We start from the raw sequence: 16,004 nt of genomic DNA, 5'->3' as shown, positions 1-16,004 counted from the left end.
ATCAGTCAGATGAAAAGCACGCTTTGTATTTTCTCAAGCTCCTATCTGCTATGATATTTCACAGAAATGATATTTAAACAACCATGTGGTAAAATCCTGTTTTAACAAAAATAGTTTTCACATTAAGGTCTCTATAAGGAGGACATTTCAAAATGCATTGGCCCATATTAATATTATTTTGCTGATGTGGAGAAAATGAATTCTGATGGTAAGATCCATGTACAAATAAACATATATACACACACTATCAGAGATGTTCCTACTTCTTTGTTTATTAGCAGACATTTTATTTTTAAATGAAGAGGTTCTTCTTTGGGAGTGTAGCTAGTGTGCACACCTGATTTGACAAAATCTGATGGTCAGCACAAAGCACAAAGCATCTTCTGATTGTATCAGGCTTTACAAAACAGCTCTCTGGAACTCACAACAGTCTTCCATGGCAATGAGGGTGGGTGTGATTGTTCTCCTTTGATGGATGAAAGAACAGGAGCCCAAAGACGTTAAGTAAGTTGCTTCAGTTTAAACAGTTGTTAAGTGATAAAACTCGCACTATATCTGGTAGTCTTGCCTGAACGCTGGTTAACTCAGGTGAAGACAAAACGCAGGGTGCACTGATCTAGAGGCATTTGGCAAGTGGGTTGGCTACTGTCACACTTGTACCTATTGTGTTGTCTAACTGAAACCAATAGCCAGCAGCACTCTTTTACAACTCTTGGAGTATATATATGTATTTAAGAAGATTCATAACATATATTTACAATTATTCCTAAATGACCAAGACACCATATTGAGAAATAGGTTGAACTTTCTGCAAGAGCGTTTTCTGTATAATCTTTCTAATATACGTATGAAACATATAAATACAGTCTTGGCACACTTTATCTTTGCAGGTGCCCTGGGACACTTTCCCTTTTGCCTTTTGCTTCTCACCCCTCTTTTGATTGTTTAAAATTTCATTTACACATCTATAAGTTCCTTGAGGTGAGGACTGAGCTAGATATCTTTGAAGCTCTCGGCCCTGACCCCCAGGGCCTGGCACAGTGCCAAGCACACAGCAGGCATGCAGTAACACATTTGTTGAGTGCATGCATGTGATGTCTATGTACTTCAATTTGGTTAAAGTAGGATCCTACTTGTAGCATTTTTCCTAAAGAGTTTTGCATTTAGAGTAAAACGTTATCATTTTCATAGTAAACAGTATTTTTAAAAAGCATAAGAAATATGGTAATAAATTTAATACAAATTGTGCATCATGACTATTCTTTGGTTATTTTTAACAAATTATTTGGTTTTTTGACTAAAGTGAAATACTAAAAATATAAAAATGCAACTATAGAAATTAGCTTAGTCTGTAAACATAATAAACCCTGTAAACATAGATTTACTACGTAATTGTGCAAGTGTAAAGAATGACTAGAAAAGTACTATACACTTAACTTAGTTCTTCAAGGCATACTTAGAAATACTGCTCTGTGGAGCTTTTGTTTAATGTTCGAAGAAGGAATTCTTTTCCCTTAAACGCGAAGGAGTGATGACCATGCTGATGAACCATGAGGATATACAGGCAAGGCGACGGAGTTAATACTCTTCACGCTCTGCAAATTTGAACTTGCTTCACATATCTTACAAACCACCTTGTTTAGTAAAGCTACATGTTAACAAAAGCCAAATACTTTTAAAATAAAGAAGCAAACATTTTTTGTTTTTTTGCAAGTGAGTCAGTTGACTAAAAGTATAGGTAACACACTTCCCAAGGGTTTTCCAAAAATCTGGGTGCTAAGGTGCGGCAGGAAGGTCTACAAAATAATAAAGAGCTGCAGGCAGCACTAAGTATATTGCAGTTTACTCCACTGTAAAGTGTTCTTTTCCAAATTTCAGTTTTCCTTCTCAAAAAGCATCACACTTTTCACACATGACACTTATCACAAATATTTCACAGTTATCATTTCAGTAGTTTAAGAAACAACTGCCTGGCCAATACTGTATAAGAGGTAAATGTTAAGGACAGAACTCACTATTTCAGGCACACAGGACTTATATCCTAGAGTGTGAACTCTAAAGACAGAGAGAAACAGCTGTGTAAATGCAACACATTATTTAAGAGTGAATGAAATAATGGTAAGGCTGTCATACTATTTTTTCGTATGCTTTTATGTGATTTTTCCCCACTCTCTGGGAAGAAACAATGGCCAAGGTTTAGTAGTTCCCTGGAAAATCATAAGTCAAGATTTTGCTTATACAAAAGAGGCAGTGAAACACTCCAGATTGTTATTTGGAATCTAATCAACACCATCAAAACCCTGAGTGTTCTCAATTGCCATCTGAAGTTTATCCCATAATTCTTCAAATGATTCATAGGGTGGCAAGTCCAAGCGATTAAAGCTGAAAGAACAGAGAGGGACTGGTTACCACGCTGACAGACCAATAGTAATGGTGCTACTCATGACATGCTCAACAATGCTGGAAGACATTTTATCACTGGGGAGAAGGAAGATACAGGACTGGACTGTAGCTGTGGACTCATCCCATGAATTCTTGGTCGTGTCCTGTCAAAACCACCTTGACTTCCAAATGTCTGGGTTCATCTGCTACTTTAATCTCCAAAAGGGAATGTTCCAGCTTCTCTTGGGATGGCCCATCCTTCATGCAAGGGAGGCAATATATGGTCAACAGCTGAGACCGGCCTCTCCAATGTTCACCTACCTGGACTTCAAGCCCAGGCCTACCTGGCAAAGATACACCTGTTCCTGGGTTGGTGTTTCTGCTTCCTCCATTGCTGCTGCTGCTGCTGCTGCAGCACAGAGCGGCTAGACCTTCTGTACCTAGACTATCTGTCACGGGAGCTTTACTCTCAGAAAACTCATTCTCTAAGTGTTTAAGAAACCACTTACCATGTATGGGCTCTTGGCAGCTTTTCAGGGGTACCCCACTGTTCAACTGTAAATGACTGTGGTCCATTTGAGCCTGTAAGGAAGAAGGGTTGCTCTGGTTTCACTCATTCTCTTTATTTATTTATTTATTTATTTATTTATTTATTTATTTATTTATTTATTTATTTTTGAGAGAGAGAGAGAGAGAGAGTGAATGGGGGAGGAGCAGAGAGAGGGGTAACACAGAATCCGAAGCAGGCTCCAGGTTCTGAGCTGTCAGCACACAGCCTGATGCGGGGCTCGAACTCAAGAACCGTGAGATCATGACTTGAGCTGAAGTTGGACGCTTAACCAACTGAGCCACTCAGGCACCCCTAGTTTCGTTTATTCTTTATAGGAATCCCTAGAATTTCACAACTCAGTTTTCCAATGCAGAACTTAAACATGCAGAGAACTAATCGAGTTTCTTTAAACTCGTAAGAAATGAAGGCTCTCCTATACTTGATGGCTTCATCGTCCAGATACGAGATAAAGATTCCCTTCCATCAGCTCGTCTATGGCCACGATGTCTCTCTGCCTCTAGGTAGTATATCTGGTGATATTTTTGCTGTTTTCTAGCTCTGTGTTTCCATATACCACCTCCTTCATAGGTACAAAGAGAAAATGAGTTATTTTCTTTCTTTTTTCAGTCCCACTAAAAAAAGCTTTATTTTTTTCTGATTATATAATCTCACTGCAAGAAAATTGAAGCAATAGAGAAAAATATAATGAAGGGTATAAAAATCACCTCAAATTCCACTATTAAATCTGAGTAAACATTAGATCATGAATCGTTTTGTGCATGTGCATACATGTGGAATTTTGTTTGCACGTGATCATGTTATCCATGCTACATTTTTGTTTTATCATGGACCCTTTCAGAAATTTTTTTTTCTATGAAGTTTTCACTTAGCTCTTCCTTTCCCCAATTCTCAGCATCCTCCCACCACCCAGGTAATCAGTGTTAATAACTCTTGTAAAACCTTCTATACTTTTCCCCATATCTTATAATCTATCCAATTATGTGTGTGAGTGTAATTGCCAGAAGCAGTACTGAAAATATTGGCTATTCTCAATGTTAGTTTTCTCAAAAAGTATTGCTTTATACACACCATACATCACAATTATGTTCACAGTTAAAATGTCAGTACTTTAGTCATTGTTTTCCATAACATGGAATCATATATATTTCCCTGCCTCTTGATTCTCTCACCTTAACAATCCATTGCAAAAATTTCCTCTAAGTCAACCGATATAAACCTTATACACTTTTAATTGGCTAGATGATAGTGCATTATAATATTAACATTTTGAAGCAACTGCTACTTCTTTCTGAAAGTGCATAAGAATTTGTGTTATATTCTAATCAACCACCTCTGGCTCCATGTGTGGGATATTTCCCCCAAATTCCAAACAATTCATGAAATCAGTGGATGGCTGTAGGCCTGGACTGCCTAAAAGAGGGATGTGGAGCTAGACATGGAAGCAGGTGTTTGTCCTGCCTTGATCTTTCCCTACTGTAATTGGCTAAAGTGTAAGAGAAGAGAAAGGAAGGGAAGTCACGGGAAATCACTGCAAAGACAAATGCAAAGATATCTAACTAGGCAAGGAAGGGGCGTACTGGTTAGGGCAGAGCCCCATTCTTCTCAGGGTGCGAGGTAGCTCTAGGTGGGGAAGTGGCACGTGCTTAACGGGTTCTGCAAACAAATATACGTGAAGCTTAAGGAGACCAGGTTTGCTGAGGAGGAGACCGACAGGGCTGGGGGTTAGTGATCCCATCAGACAGTGACAGCTTTCTCTTTGCATGAAAAATTCAGCTCAGTAACTACTGACGCAGCAGTTCTGACTTGTCATTCCCAGAACAATTCTAAACTTCATTGTTGCTCTGAGTGGGACTCTATCTGAGCTATACCTTCTCTGAAAGATATTCTTCTTAAAATCTTTAAGAGCAAGTAAATGTCATTCCAATAAACATATATTCATTGATTTAAGAAAAGGTGATCTACATCAGAAACAGTAAGGTTTTTAAGAGAGAGAGAGAGTAGGGTTTATTTTTGAGAGAGAGAGAGAGAGGAGAGTGGTGGGGGGAGGGGCAGAGAGAGTGGAGAGAAAGAATCCCAAGCAGGCTCTGCACTGTCAGCACAGACCCTGACATGGGGCTTGGACCCATGAACAGTGAGATCATGACCTGAGCTGAAATTGAGAGTTGGATGCTCAACCGACTCGGCCACCCAGGTGCCCCAGTAGTTATTTTTACAAAACACACCTCTAGTGCTATGAGATATATCAACTGGAAAACAGTTTGATGGATCTGCAGAATTTCACTTTATAGTAACTATTTTGAATATGAAAGATATGTGCAGTCTTGTCACCAGTCCTGCCATTTCCTACAAAGCTGAGGAATAGTAGTTTCATGAGATTCTCTACCCTCTAATCACTACCACATATACATGCACCACACACACACACACACACACACACACACACACAGAGGCAGGCACAACACACAACCACGCACATCACACATGCTAATGCACATACACATGGATTCCATGATCAAATACATTTTGGAAACCCCTTTTTTTCATAGTAAATATTCTGAACGAGTCCCAAAGAAATCTACTCAACCTTGTTTAGTCTAGTATTTCCTCAAATGTATTTCCCTCTTTGTTTTTTTTTTGTACACTAACTAACATTCTGTGGGACATTACATGTTGCCCTAAATTATCACCCTACAGACAATGCTTTTTATGTGATGGAACATACAGTGGGAATCAAATTTAAAATTCAAGGTTGGAGGGGCACCTGGGTAGCTCAGTCGGTTAAGTGTCCAACTTTTGGTTTTGGCTCAGGTCATGATTTGATGGTTTGTGAGTTCGAGCCTGCTTGGGATTCTCTTTCTCCCTCTCTCTCTTTCTGTCTCTCCCCCCCCTCCAAATAAATAAATAAACTTTAAAAATATAAAATAAAACTCAAAAGTAGAAAGTAACTCGAGTCATTGTATGCTTTTTCCTTTGGTATCTGATTAGAAGGTGTGCGTATCTTCTGGTGTACTTCAGTGTGTCTGATTAAATCATCTAAGGATCTTAATTCTTTTTACTAAGCTAAATGTTTGTATAAATGATAGAAGCTTGACAATTAATCAGCAATGAGAAGGCAAATGGCATCACTCCATTTTTAAGTGATCTATGGAAAATCCTTACCATATAGTTCCGCAAACCCGTTCATAGGCACACGAGATGTGCCAGTGACAAACTGGAGTAATCGGATTCTTTTCTCTGAGTCCATCATTAGAACAGCCTGAATCAGATAAAAACAGCATTTAGGAATACCACTGGAACAAAAGTAACACAACTATCCTGAAGAATGCTGTCAGAATTTTTGGTATTCATGATCAGTTATTAAATGTACACCTTTCTGTTAGTTACATTTATGTTTATGGGTGACTATAAAGTTTCTAAAACTTCACTTCCAAGGCTACATGGTACCTCTTTAGAATGAGATCACAGTCTTCTAATGAAGTGACAAAAATATCTTCTTGGATGTGAGTCATGGCTTTTTAAAAATTACATTTACTGATATTATTGAGTTGCATGCACATTTCTCTATTAGATGGAAAATCACATTTAAAGGAGCCATGCAGGAGTCCCAGAGAATATACTGTAGGTTATTACAAGTGCTCTCAAACAGTTTCTAAGTTAATAAGGAACTAAGCGCTCATTGCAGCTGTTACTGCCATTTACTACATTCTGAACACTTACTTATCTATAAATACGTATGGAGGTTGGAACCACACCCAGAAGGTAGACGTATACAAAACAACATCATCGATGTTATCTATGTGTAATCCACTAGTATGGTTACACATGATTGAATCTATTGAAAAGTAATTTATGGAAACAGAAGCTTTCAATTACCTTCCAAAACCACTGTATCACTTGATGGTTCACACTGTAGCCATTTTTATACTTTGTGTGTTCTCTCCAGTCATTCACATCGACATCTCCCAATCCACACATAAGAAGCTACATAATAAGAAAAGTCAAACTGTAGACAAGAAAAATAATGAGTATAAAAATCCTGTTTTAAAGTAAGAATATTTCTTACCTCTAGTTCGTTTTCATCGAAAATTTTGATGAGATCCTGTGGTATTAGTTCAAAAAATCCCTAGTAGAAAGAATGTATTTAAAAAACTGGTTAGCAGAGTCGATCCTCATTCTTAAACTTCAGCTTCTGGGCTGTTACTGGAGAAATCCCACATCCACAGAGATCCCTACCACTACCCAGCCATGGCTTCTTAAGTTAACCAAGATTTCAATACTGGCAAGAAAATGTATGTGTCCACAGTCTGTTCTCTCTCACTGATTCCTCAAAACGGCTGTTGTGAAACGTCCCCACATTTCCCAAGCCGCTTCCTTCTCTTCCACCCCTTCTTTACAGCAGATAATTTTTATTTGAAAGAGAACATAGAGGTGCTTATGGAATTCCCTCAGCCTTCTGCATTCCCACATACGAACCAGACCGAAATCCATTGTGGCCCCCTTCTCACTGCAGTGGAGATGGGTACTGCTTTCTCTCTGTGCTTTATTTGCTTCCCCAAGGGGCTCATTTCACTAAACCTCCTTCCCTTTATTATTTCACTCCTCATGCATTTACATTTATTTAAGCCTATCTACCTTAAAAACACAACAAAAAAGCAAACCCGTCTTTCTTCTCCTTACTGCCAAGTTATTAAACATTACTGAACCCACCCGCTCACCCTTGTCCCTGCCTCCACCCACTGCTATCTGACCTGCCTGCCACTGCTTCCCTGAAGCTGTGCTGGAAAGAGTCAAAGACAGCTCTGGGGCTAACTCTGATAAACACTTTCTAGTTCTGTATCTTATTTGACTTATCCACACTATGATATTGTCGAACACACCTCTGTTCTTGAAACTTTGCCTGCTGTTGGTGGTTTTTCTCTTGTGCCTCTGTCTGCATTTGCTAATTTCCTTCCAAGTTTCCTTTCCTTTTTCTTTTTCTTAAAGCAATGTCTGGTCCAACTGAATTAGTCTCCAGGTCCAGGGTTATGACTCAGATATTGCTGTGTGTGTTTTTTTAAGTTTATTTATTTTGAGAGAGAGAGAGGGTGAGAGAGCGTGTAAACAGAAGAGGGGTATAGAGAAGGGAGAGAGAGAATCCCAAGAAGGCTTTGTGTTGACAGAGCTGGGGCTTGATCGCGACCTGAGCTGAGATCAAGAGTCTGACGCTTAACTGACTGAGCTACCCAGGTGCTCCGAAGTCTCCTTTTCTACTGCTCATTCCTTCAATGTTGGTGTTCCCACATCTCCACGGTGGCCATCTACTTTCGCTGTTCTTACCATTCTTTCCAATTTCCCACCTTACCTAGTCCACAGCTCCAGTGCACATAAACAGATGATTCCCAAATCCATGCTGCCCCCCAGATCTCCATCCTTTAAAGCACACTAAGCTGCAGTTGTCCCTTTGGAATGCCATTCAAATACACACACGGCTATCTTACCACAGCACCTTAGCTCCTGCCTTCCTTTTTCCCACCTGGATCCCCATAGGACCTTCCCATCTGGCCCTGCTGCTAGTCTTACCCATCTCTAACTCACTACCCATCACTTCCAGAATGGTCTAAAATGTAAATTGAATCCTGCTGTTTTACTGGAGAACAGCCTTTAATGCCACCTTCCTTCCCCTCATTCGCCTTCCACAAAAACCCCAAATTCCATCTGTTTTCAGTTTAGCAAGGAGACCCTTCATAACCTGCTATTGCTCAGCTCTCCAGCTTAGTTCTACCTCCTGCATCACCTCAACAGTGTTTGAATTGCTGGCATTTTCTCTCACATGTGCACAGTCTGTCTTATTGCCAGACTACATGTGCCATTCGTTGTGTTTAGAACTGCATTGCCTTCTTCTGTGCGGCTGGCCAGGTCCTCTAGGCATTCCCTATCCCTTCCTGCACCTCCTCTTTCCCTTTTCCAGCTCTCCCCTGTGCTTACCAAGCACTTCAGGCTTGCCTCTGTCCACTTCACTCCAGATGTGCTGCCCCCCAAAGCAGGACCTATGTCTTTCTGCCTTGTGCAGCACCACACACATAGTGAGTGCTCGATACTGAATAAATTAAAAAAGTACTTGATGAATATGTAACAGAAGATTTTAAGTTAGTTTAAGAAATGAGTGCACTGACAATAGCCTAAATGTCCACCAATGGGGGAAGTTTAAATAACTTACGAATTTACATTATGAATAAAATGCAGCCCCAAGCACAAGGAAGGGTAGTTATGCATCTTGACATGTAAGGATCTCCAATAAATATTTGATAAGAGAAGAAAACAAGTCACAAACCAACATGTATAGTGTGATCCCGTGTAGGAAAATAGGTGGCATATACCACTATCCCTACAGCAGTCTTTTTTTTTTTTTTTTTTAATGTTTGAGAGAGAGAGAGTGCAAGCAGGGGAGGAGCAGAGAGAGAGAGAGGGAAGATCCAAAGCAGGCTCCATGCTGTCACTGCACAGCCTGATGTGGGGCTCGAACTCAAAAACCATGAGATCCCGACCTGAGCTGAAGTCAGACGCTTAACTGACTGAGTCACCCAGGTGCCCTTCCCTACTCCCCACTCTTGACTCTTATTCACCTAAGATTGCTTAAGATGCAGCAGTCATGACTGGGAAAAGATGAGAAGTGGGGACTGACATGAAGGGGGACTGTCAATGTTAACTGTATGGACTTCTTGAATGACTGAGTTTTAACAGTGAACATCGGTTCATTTTAATATTTTTAATATAAAAATACAATGAAAAATTGTTTTTGAAAGCCAGTCATCTATTAATTCTTCCCAGACATGGTGGGCCCTAATACTTGAAACTTCTGAATTTTACTTTAAAATTACAGAAGAACAAACGAAAGTAAATGAATACCTCTTTAAAAGCAGCCATTTGCTTCTGGATTCGGTTTACAAATCGCCACTGTATTACAAGACTAAAAAGAAACAAAACATTTCATTTTTTTCACATGAACCAAGGAAAAAATTTAAGGTATATTTATTCCAGCTGGAAACTAACTAACTAAATAAATAAATAAATAAATAAATAAATAAAGGCTAGGTAAGCCCAAGGCAAAAAAGTGATTATGAGTGGATAATATGGCATTGTAATAGAAAGAGAAAAAAGAACACCGAGACTCTGGTGATGAAGGAAGAAAGAGAAAGAAGATACAAAAGGTCTTCCCACAAAGAACTACAAAGTTATTTCCAGTAAAGTATTTACTAAATATAATAAAATACTTACTAACAAAATACTTACTAAATATATTCCTTTTTGTTCTTGTTGGTGACAACGATTTCTGATCCACCAATTTTCAACTCATGTTGATGTGTCTGAAATTAAGCATGATATCTTGATATGTTATTTTAGTGAAAAAAAATAAAATATACATATCATAGTTATACCAGAAACACAGTGTTTTAAATTAAATCCATTCACAAGCTAAGAAAACTTAAAATATTAGTTTTACTAAAATAAACATGGAATGAGTCAAATGTCAAAGAAAGCAGAAATTCCTGCTGAGACAGCTTTTGTTACTGGAAAATAAATTTAAAAACAGAGCACAGAAATGTGTTGAGAATATGAATTGTTTAACTTCTAAACTTGAGTTATAACATTTGTTTCAAAATTTATGTTCCATTTTAATTAATCAAAATTTACAAACCTGTCCAAAAAGTTCTTCATCTATGACAAACCTGAGGTCCAGTTCTGTTGGATCATTTTCAAGAATCCATCTTAGTGAATTGTAATATTCACTATCCTAGATGAGGAAATTGCATATTTAAAATTTGTACATAACAAGAAAACCCATGAACCTGGAAACAAAGTATGCTGAGGATCTGAATACTTGGACAAAAGATGAAAAGTCAGTAGGACATCTTTTCCTATACATACGTGTTATAAAAAGAATGCAGTAACTAGAGAGAGAGAGCATGAGTGGAGAGGGGCAGAGAGAGGGAGGGAAAGAGAATCCCAAGCAACCTCTGCACTGTCAGCATAGAGCCCAATGCAAGGCTCAAACTCACAAACCATGAGATCATGACCTGAGCCGAAATCGAGAGTCAGACGCTTAACCAACTGAGCCATCCAGGCGCCTCTGAGTGATGCCCAGTTTGAAAGTTTGAAAATCTATTTCTATGTAGCAGCAGCAGAGGTACAGATTTTATTATCGAGTTGAAGTGTCAAATAAAACAGTTTTCTGATGAATACTAACTTCCATGGATACCCAGGAGCACTTAGCACCTTTCTCATATGGCCAATTGAGAGTTTGTTTAAGAAGCTATGAGCAAGTTGTTATGTATACCCGGCCCAAGTTAAAGAAAAACCTCAAATTAAATACAGAACCTCAATTAGACAACTCAAATAACCAAAATCTTATGAGTCATAAGGAATTACACCATTCACCTTGATAAGGTATCCTAAGAAAGGAATCAAAAATGTACTTGGTACCCAAGAAGAGATCTTGGAATCCGTGTGTACACACAGTATATGAGGCTATTCAGTACAGGTAGCAACGCTATAGTCAGGGCTTTAATCCTTAGGTTTCCATTTCTTTATAGTGGCCTAACCACAAGGACTGCCATTTTGAAAACATACTCCATTTATCATAAAAGATCACAATTCAAATGTTGATGCAAGAAATACATAAACTTGTTGTATATAGCACATTGAAGTAATTAGGGAGAAGTTACTGATATTGTAACATTATTTGAAATGCATCAAAAAACAAAAAAAGATGGATTGATGGACACATGGGTGAACTGATGGACAGATGTGTAATAAAATAAGCCAAGTATGGAATCTTGGCGGTGGAGCACATATGTCCACTATAAAAATTTTTTTAAAAATTTATTTTGAGAGAGAGAGAGAGAGAGAGAGAGCTTAAGTGGGGGAGGGGGAGAGAGAGGGGACAGAGGATATCAAGCAGGCTCTGAGCTGACAGCAGTGAGCCTGATGTGGGGCTCGAATTCAGGAAACATGAAATCATGACCTGAGCCGAAGTCAGATGCTCAACCAATTGAGCCACCCAGGTGCCCCTGTCCACTGTAAAATTTTTAAACTTTTATTATGTGTTAGAAAGTTTTCATAACAGAATGTTGGGGAAAATATGTGTTTATAATTTAGAACACGATAATCTTAATTTCATCATTAAATTCTAACTTTAAAATAACCGGTTGCTTGTTAAATCATACTTTGTCCACATTATAAGTGAAAAAGACATACCACTGATTCCATATCATGAAGTGTTATTGGTTTGTGTAGCATCATCTTGTAAAATGGGCGGATGAAAAAACCTTTCAAAAAAAATCAAATATATTGAAAAATGATTACCAAATGAAAGAAATAAGATAATTTTACTTAAAAAAAAAGTTTTATGCTTAATACTAACCATCCAACAGTTTGCCATGATAAACTGCCATTCCTGCTACCCGGCCAATAAACTTGAAGTAAGAGAGGTGATCCTCATTACACAATCCAGAGTTTGGATTTATCTGCAGGGTATAATTATCCCTGTAAAGACAGCCACATTTAAATGCTCCTCTCCACACTTCATATAAAAATTTTAATATGACAAATAATTATAAATTAGCTCTCTCTTTTTTGGAGTTGTTTACCTCTATTAGAACCACATTAGACCACTGGATTTAATGGTTTTAAAAATAGTCATTTCTGTCAAAGGGTAGAAACAACCCAAATGTTCATCAATAGAAGAATGGATACACAGAATGTGGTATTCCTCTCATATAATGGGCCTCGAAAAGAAAGAAAATATGCTATGCTGTGGATGAAACTTAAAGACATTATGCTGATGAAATAAGTCAGTTACAAAAGGAAAAATACTGTATGATTCCACTTAAATGAAGTACCTAGAGTAGTCAAATTCACAGAGACAGAGGCAGAATGGTGACTTCCAGGGAACAAGGGAATTAGTGTTTAATGGGTACAGTTTCAGTCTGGGATGATGAGAAAGTTCAGGAGATGGATGGTGGTGACAATTGCACAAACTTGTGAATGTGCTTAATGCTGCTAAACTGCACACTTAAAATGGTTAAAATGGTAAATCTCATGTTATGCATATTTTACCACAGTTTTTTACAGAGTTATTTCTGAAACAACATTAGTTATAGTCTCCCCTTTCTGGCACATTGTAACACACATTTCCTTGCATCATAGAACTCTTTGTTACTTTCATTTTTTTTTTTAATTATATTTTAAGGAGGGCGTGAGCAGGGGAGAGGAGGAGAGAGAGAAGCGAGCAGGGGAGGGGAGCAGAGAGAGAGGGAGAATCCCAAGCAGGCTCTACATACAGTGCAGAGCCTGATGCGGGGCTCTTCTATCCCATGACCCCAGGATTATGACCTGAGCTGAAATCAAGAGTTGGATGCTTAACTGACTGAGCCACCCAGGTGATTTTTTTTTTTCTGTCATTGTGAATACAGTTATTGTGAAGATACTTACGTAGCAGAATATTCAAACAACCCATAATAAGGGTTAAACATTTCCTTTGAGATCAAGAAGAACCATTCTCTGGCCACTCCTCCATAATCTAATCCCTTTTCACCATCGAACTCAATCCACAGTCTAGCCTTGAGAAAATCTGCTCTCTTGACACCCATAATTCTCCGGTAAGAGTCCTCAAGGACAGTTGCACGGCGAAGTTTCATTTCAAATTTGTTTGGAATGTCATTCTGAAAACCCAGAGAAGAGAGACTTATGCTTTAAATCAATTCAACATGATGGCAAATTTATTTCTCATGGAAATAAAATCATTGTGTTCTATCTTGTGCCCAAGACCCTTTATTAGGGAACACATGACTAGGAATATTGCCTCATATTTCCTTTATGGTATAAAAGAATTCACACATTTTTCTCTAATTACATAACAATATAGACTTCTGATTTTTATACTGGAAGAGGCAGTTACTGATAGTGTCAATAATGCTCACAATGAAGGCATTTCATGAGCAGTCATTTCTATATTAAGTTCCAATACCATCCTGCGACCTACAGTCTAGCCAATGCCTGCTATTTGCTGCCTGCCCGTTGGTTCAGGGTTTTTCCCAACCTCCACCTTTCTTCCTTGGAGCCTCTCCTGCCACACTCATTAATAGGCACTAACATTTACAGACTGTCCCAGGCATGGTTGCCAGCATTTTAATGGGTTAACTCATTTACTCCTCATAACAACACAATGAAGAAGCTATTAATATAATCTCCATTTTATGGATGAAGAAACTGAAGACAGAAGTTAAGAAAGTCTTAGCTCTCAAGGCTCTGCTGTCTCATTGATTTTTTTGTATGTCCTTTTCTTATGTGACAAATGTAGATAACTATGCTTTTAGGCAGATCATACTGTAAATTTTATAAAAAGATATATGAATATTTCACTCTTGAGTGCTTTGTGAACAATGCTCAAGTGGAAACCCATAAGAGAAAATTTTGTCACTTCAAAAAAAGGCAAGAGAGTTTATTCTAATGGAAAAAAAAAATCAATTTCACTCTTAAGATGTTTAGGGAAAATGGAAAGCCCTACAGAAACATAGTAACATAGGCAGTTTTTATAAGCAATATGAGCATAATATAGGCAGTTTCCTCTGCTGCTTACGCATTTAAAAATAAAGGCAATATTGGGGAAAAACACTTTTAGACTAGACACTAGGCATCTGTGCAGCCTAGCATTTACTGAGGGCCTGCTCTTGGGCAGCCGCATGCTCTGGGCCAGACCGCATGCTATGTAGCTATGGTAATGGGGATGGGAGGTAAAAAGAATAAAAATGTGGTATAAGATATGGTTCCTTCCTCAAGGAGTTTATAATCCAAGAAGTATATAATTGTGTGTGAGAAACAAATGTAAATGTTACTAATCCTGAGACTTGCAAGAGTAAGAAAATTGCTAATAATAAAGATATAAGCCATGTTTGGTGGGAACTAAAAGACTGAGCTATATTAATTGCAAGGGAGGTGATCCAGGAGGCTTTAAGAGCAAGTCCTGACTAGAGGGAGAGGGAGAGGGAGGGAAGGCCTGAGGAGCAGCAGGCCAAGGGAAGAGCACACAGGGGAGTCTCATGTATTTAACAGCAAGAGGGAGCAGAAAGGAGGGAAGGCGTTGCAGTGAGAAGAGAGGGTGAAAAGTCACCTGGGGTCAGAGTGTAGGAAGCAGGGGTGCTGACTGGGAAAACTGCTGAGCAGGGGGTTGCAAGATCAGATTGTTCTCAGAGGCTGACGGGCCGAGTAGAGGGTGGTTTTAAAAGGAGAGACAACGGGTGCCTGGGTGGCTCAGTGGGCTAAGCATTGGACTCTTGATTTCAGCTCAGGTCATGATCTCACAGTTTGTGAGTTCAAGGCCCACAGTGGGCTCTACACTGACAGAGTGGAACCTGCTCGGGATTCCTTCTCTCCACAGCCCTCTACCTCTCCCCCACTCCAGCTTGTGTGCTCTCTCTCAAAATAAACTTAAAAAAATTTTTTGGGGGGATAAAATAAAAGGAGAGACAAGAGGCACACCAATCAGTTAAGGACCCTGAAACAGACCGTGTGAGAGAGGGATGGCAATGGAAGAGACAGATGGCAGGAGGAGCAACTTCCCTGTTTGGGCTGAGTAGTGGACCAGGGTGTGGATTCTGGGGTCAGGGCCTGGTGTTCAAATCCCAGCGCCATTTCACATATCTTTTCTAGGATTAATTTCCTCATCTGTAAGTTGGGACAGTAATAATAGTCATCCCATGGAGCTGTTTCAGAACTTAATGGGATAATGCATTTCATGTGCTTAGTTGGTATCTGGCACGTGGTGAGCTCAATAATGATTAGCCACCCTGGTTCCTAACTAACGAGATGGTAAGAGGAAAAGGTTAAAGACAACTCAGGGCTTTGTAGCGATAGTTTTTAAACATTTTTGTTTTGTGTTCTGCTCTTTTGCTGTAACGTGTCTGATACGAATTTTATTTTTTAAATCCTACTAGGGACTTTTTGATAAACTAAGGATGCAGGTTCTTAGACTCTTCCTCATGCTCTTGAGTCTCTCCTTCTGGAATAACTCCAT

General features: G+C 39.0%; 1 protein-coding gene across 4 annotated transcripts in view; it reads right to left on the bottom strand.

Annotated features, from left to right (window-relative positions):
• Window positions 1-2,132: 2,132 nt before the first annotated feature.
• NEDD4 (NEDD4 E3 ubiquitin protein ligase) overlaps window positions 2,133-16,004 on the bottom strand; it is a 133,097-nt gene continuing 119,225 nt past the window's right edge. For all 4 annotated transcript variants that reach the window (XM_030318123.1, XM_030318125.1, XM_030318124.1 and 1 more), the window contains 11 exons: window positions 13,424-13,653; window positions 12,354-12,475; window positions 12,188-12,258; window positions 10,629-10,724; window positions 10,223-10,296; window positions 9,839-9,899; window positions 7,017-7,076; window positions 6,827-6,934; window positions 6,113-6,209; window positions 2,892-2,964; window positions 2,133-2,382 (listed from right to left, as the gene is read on the bottom strand). In XM_030318123.1, the coding sequence (XP_030173983.1) occupies window positions 2,280-2,382; window positions 2,892-2,964; window positions 6,113-6,209; window positions 6,827-6,934; window positions 7,017-7,076; window positions 9,839-9,899; window positions 10,223-10,296; window positions 10,629-10,724; window positions 12,188-12,258; window positions 12,354-12,475; window positions 13,424-13,653 (1,095 nt within the window). In that variant the 3' untranslated portion in view covers window positions 2,133-2,279. The remainder of the gene's footprint in view (window positions 2,383-2,891; window positions 2,965-6,112; window positions 6,210-6,826; window positions 6,935-7,016; window positions 7,077-9,838; window positions 9,900-10,222; window positions 10,297-10,628; window positions 10,725-12,187; window positions 12,259-12,353; window positions 12,476-13,423; window positions 13,654-16,004) is intronic.

Source organism: Lynx canadensis, chromosome B3, assembly GCF_007474595.2.
Source record: "Lynx canadensis isolate LIC74 chromosome B3, mLynCan4.pri.v2, whole genome shotgun sequence".
NCBI lineage: Eukaryota > Metazoa > Chordata > Mammalia > Carnivora > Felidae > Lynx > Lynx canadensis.
This window is presented reverse-complemented; position numbering and strand designations above follow the sequence as displayed.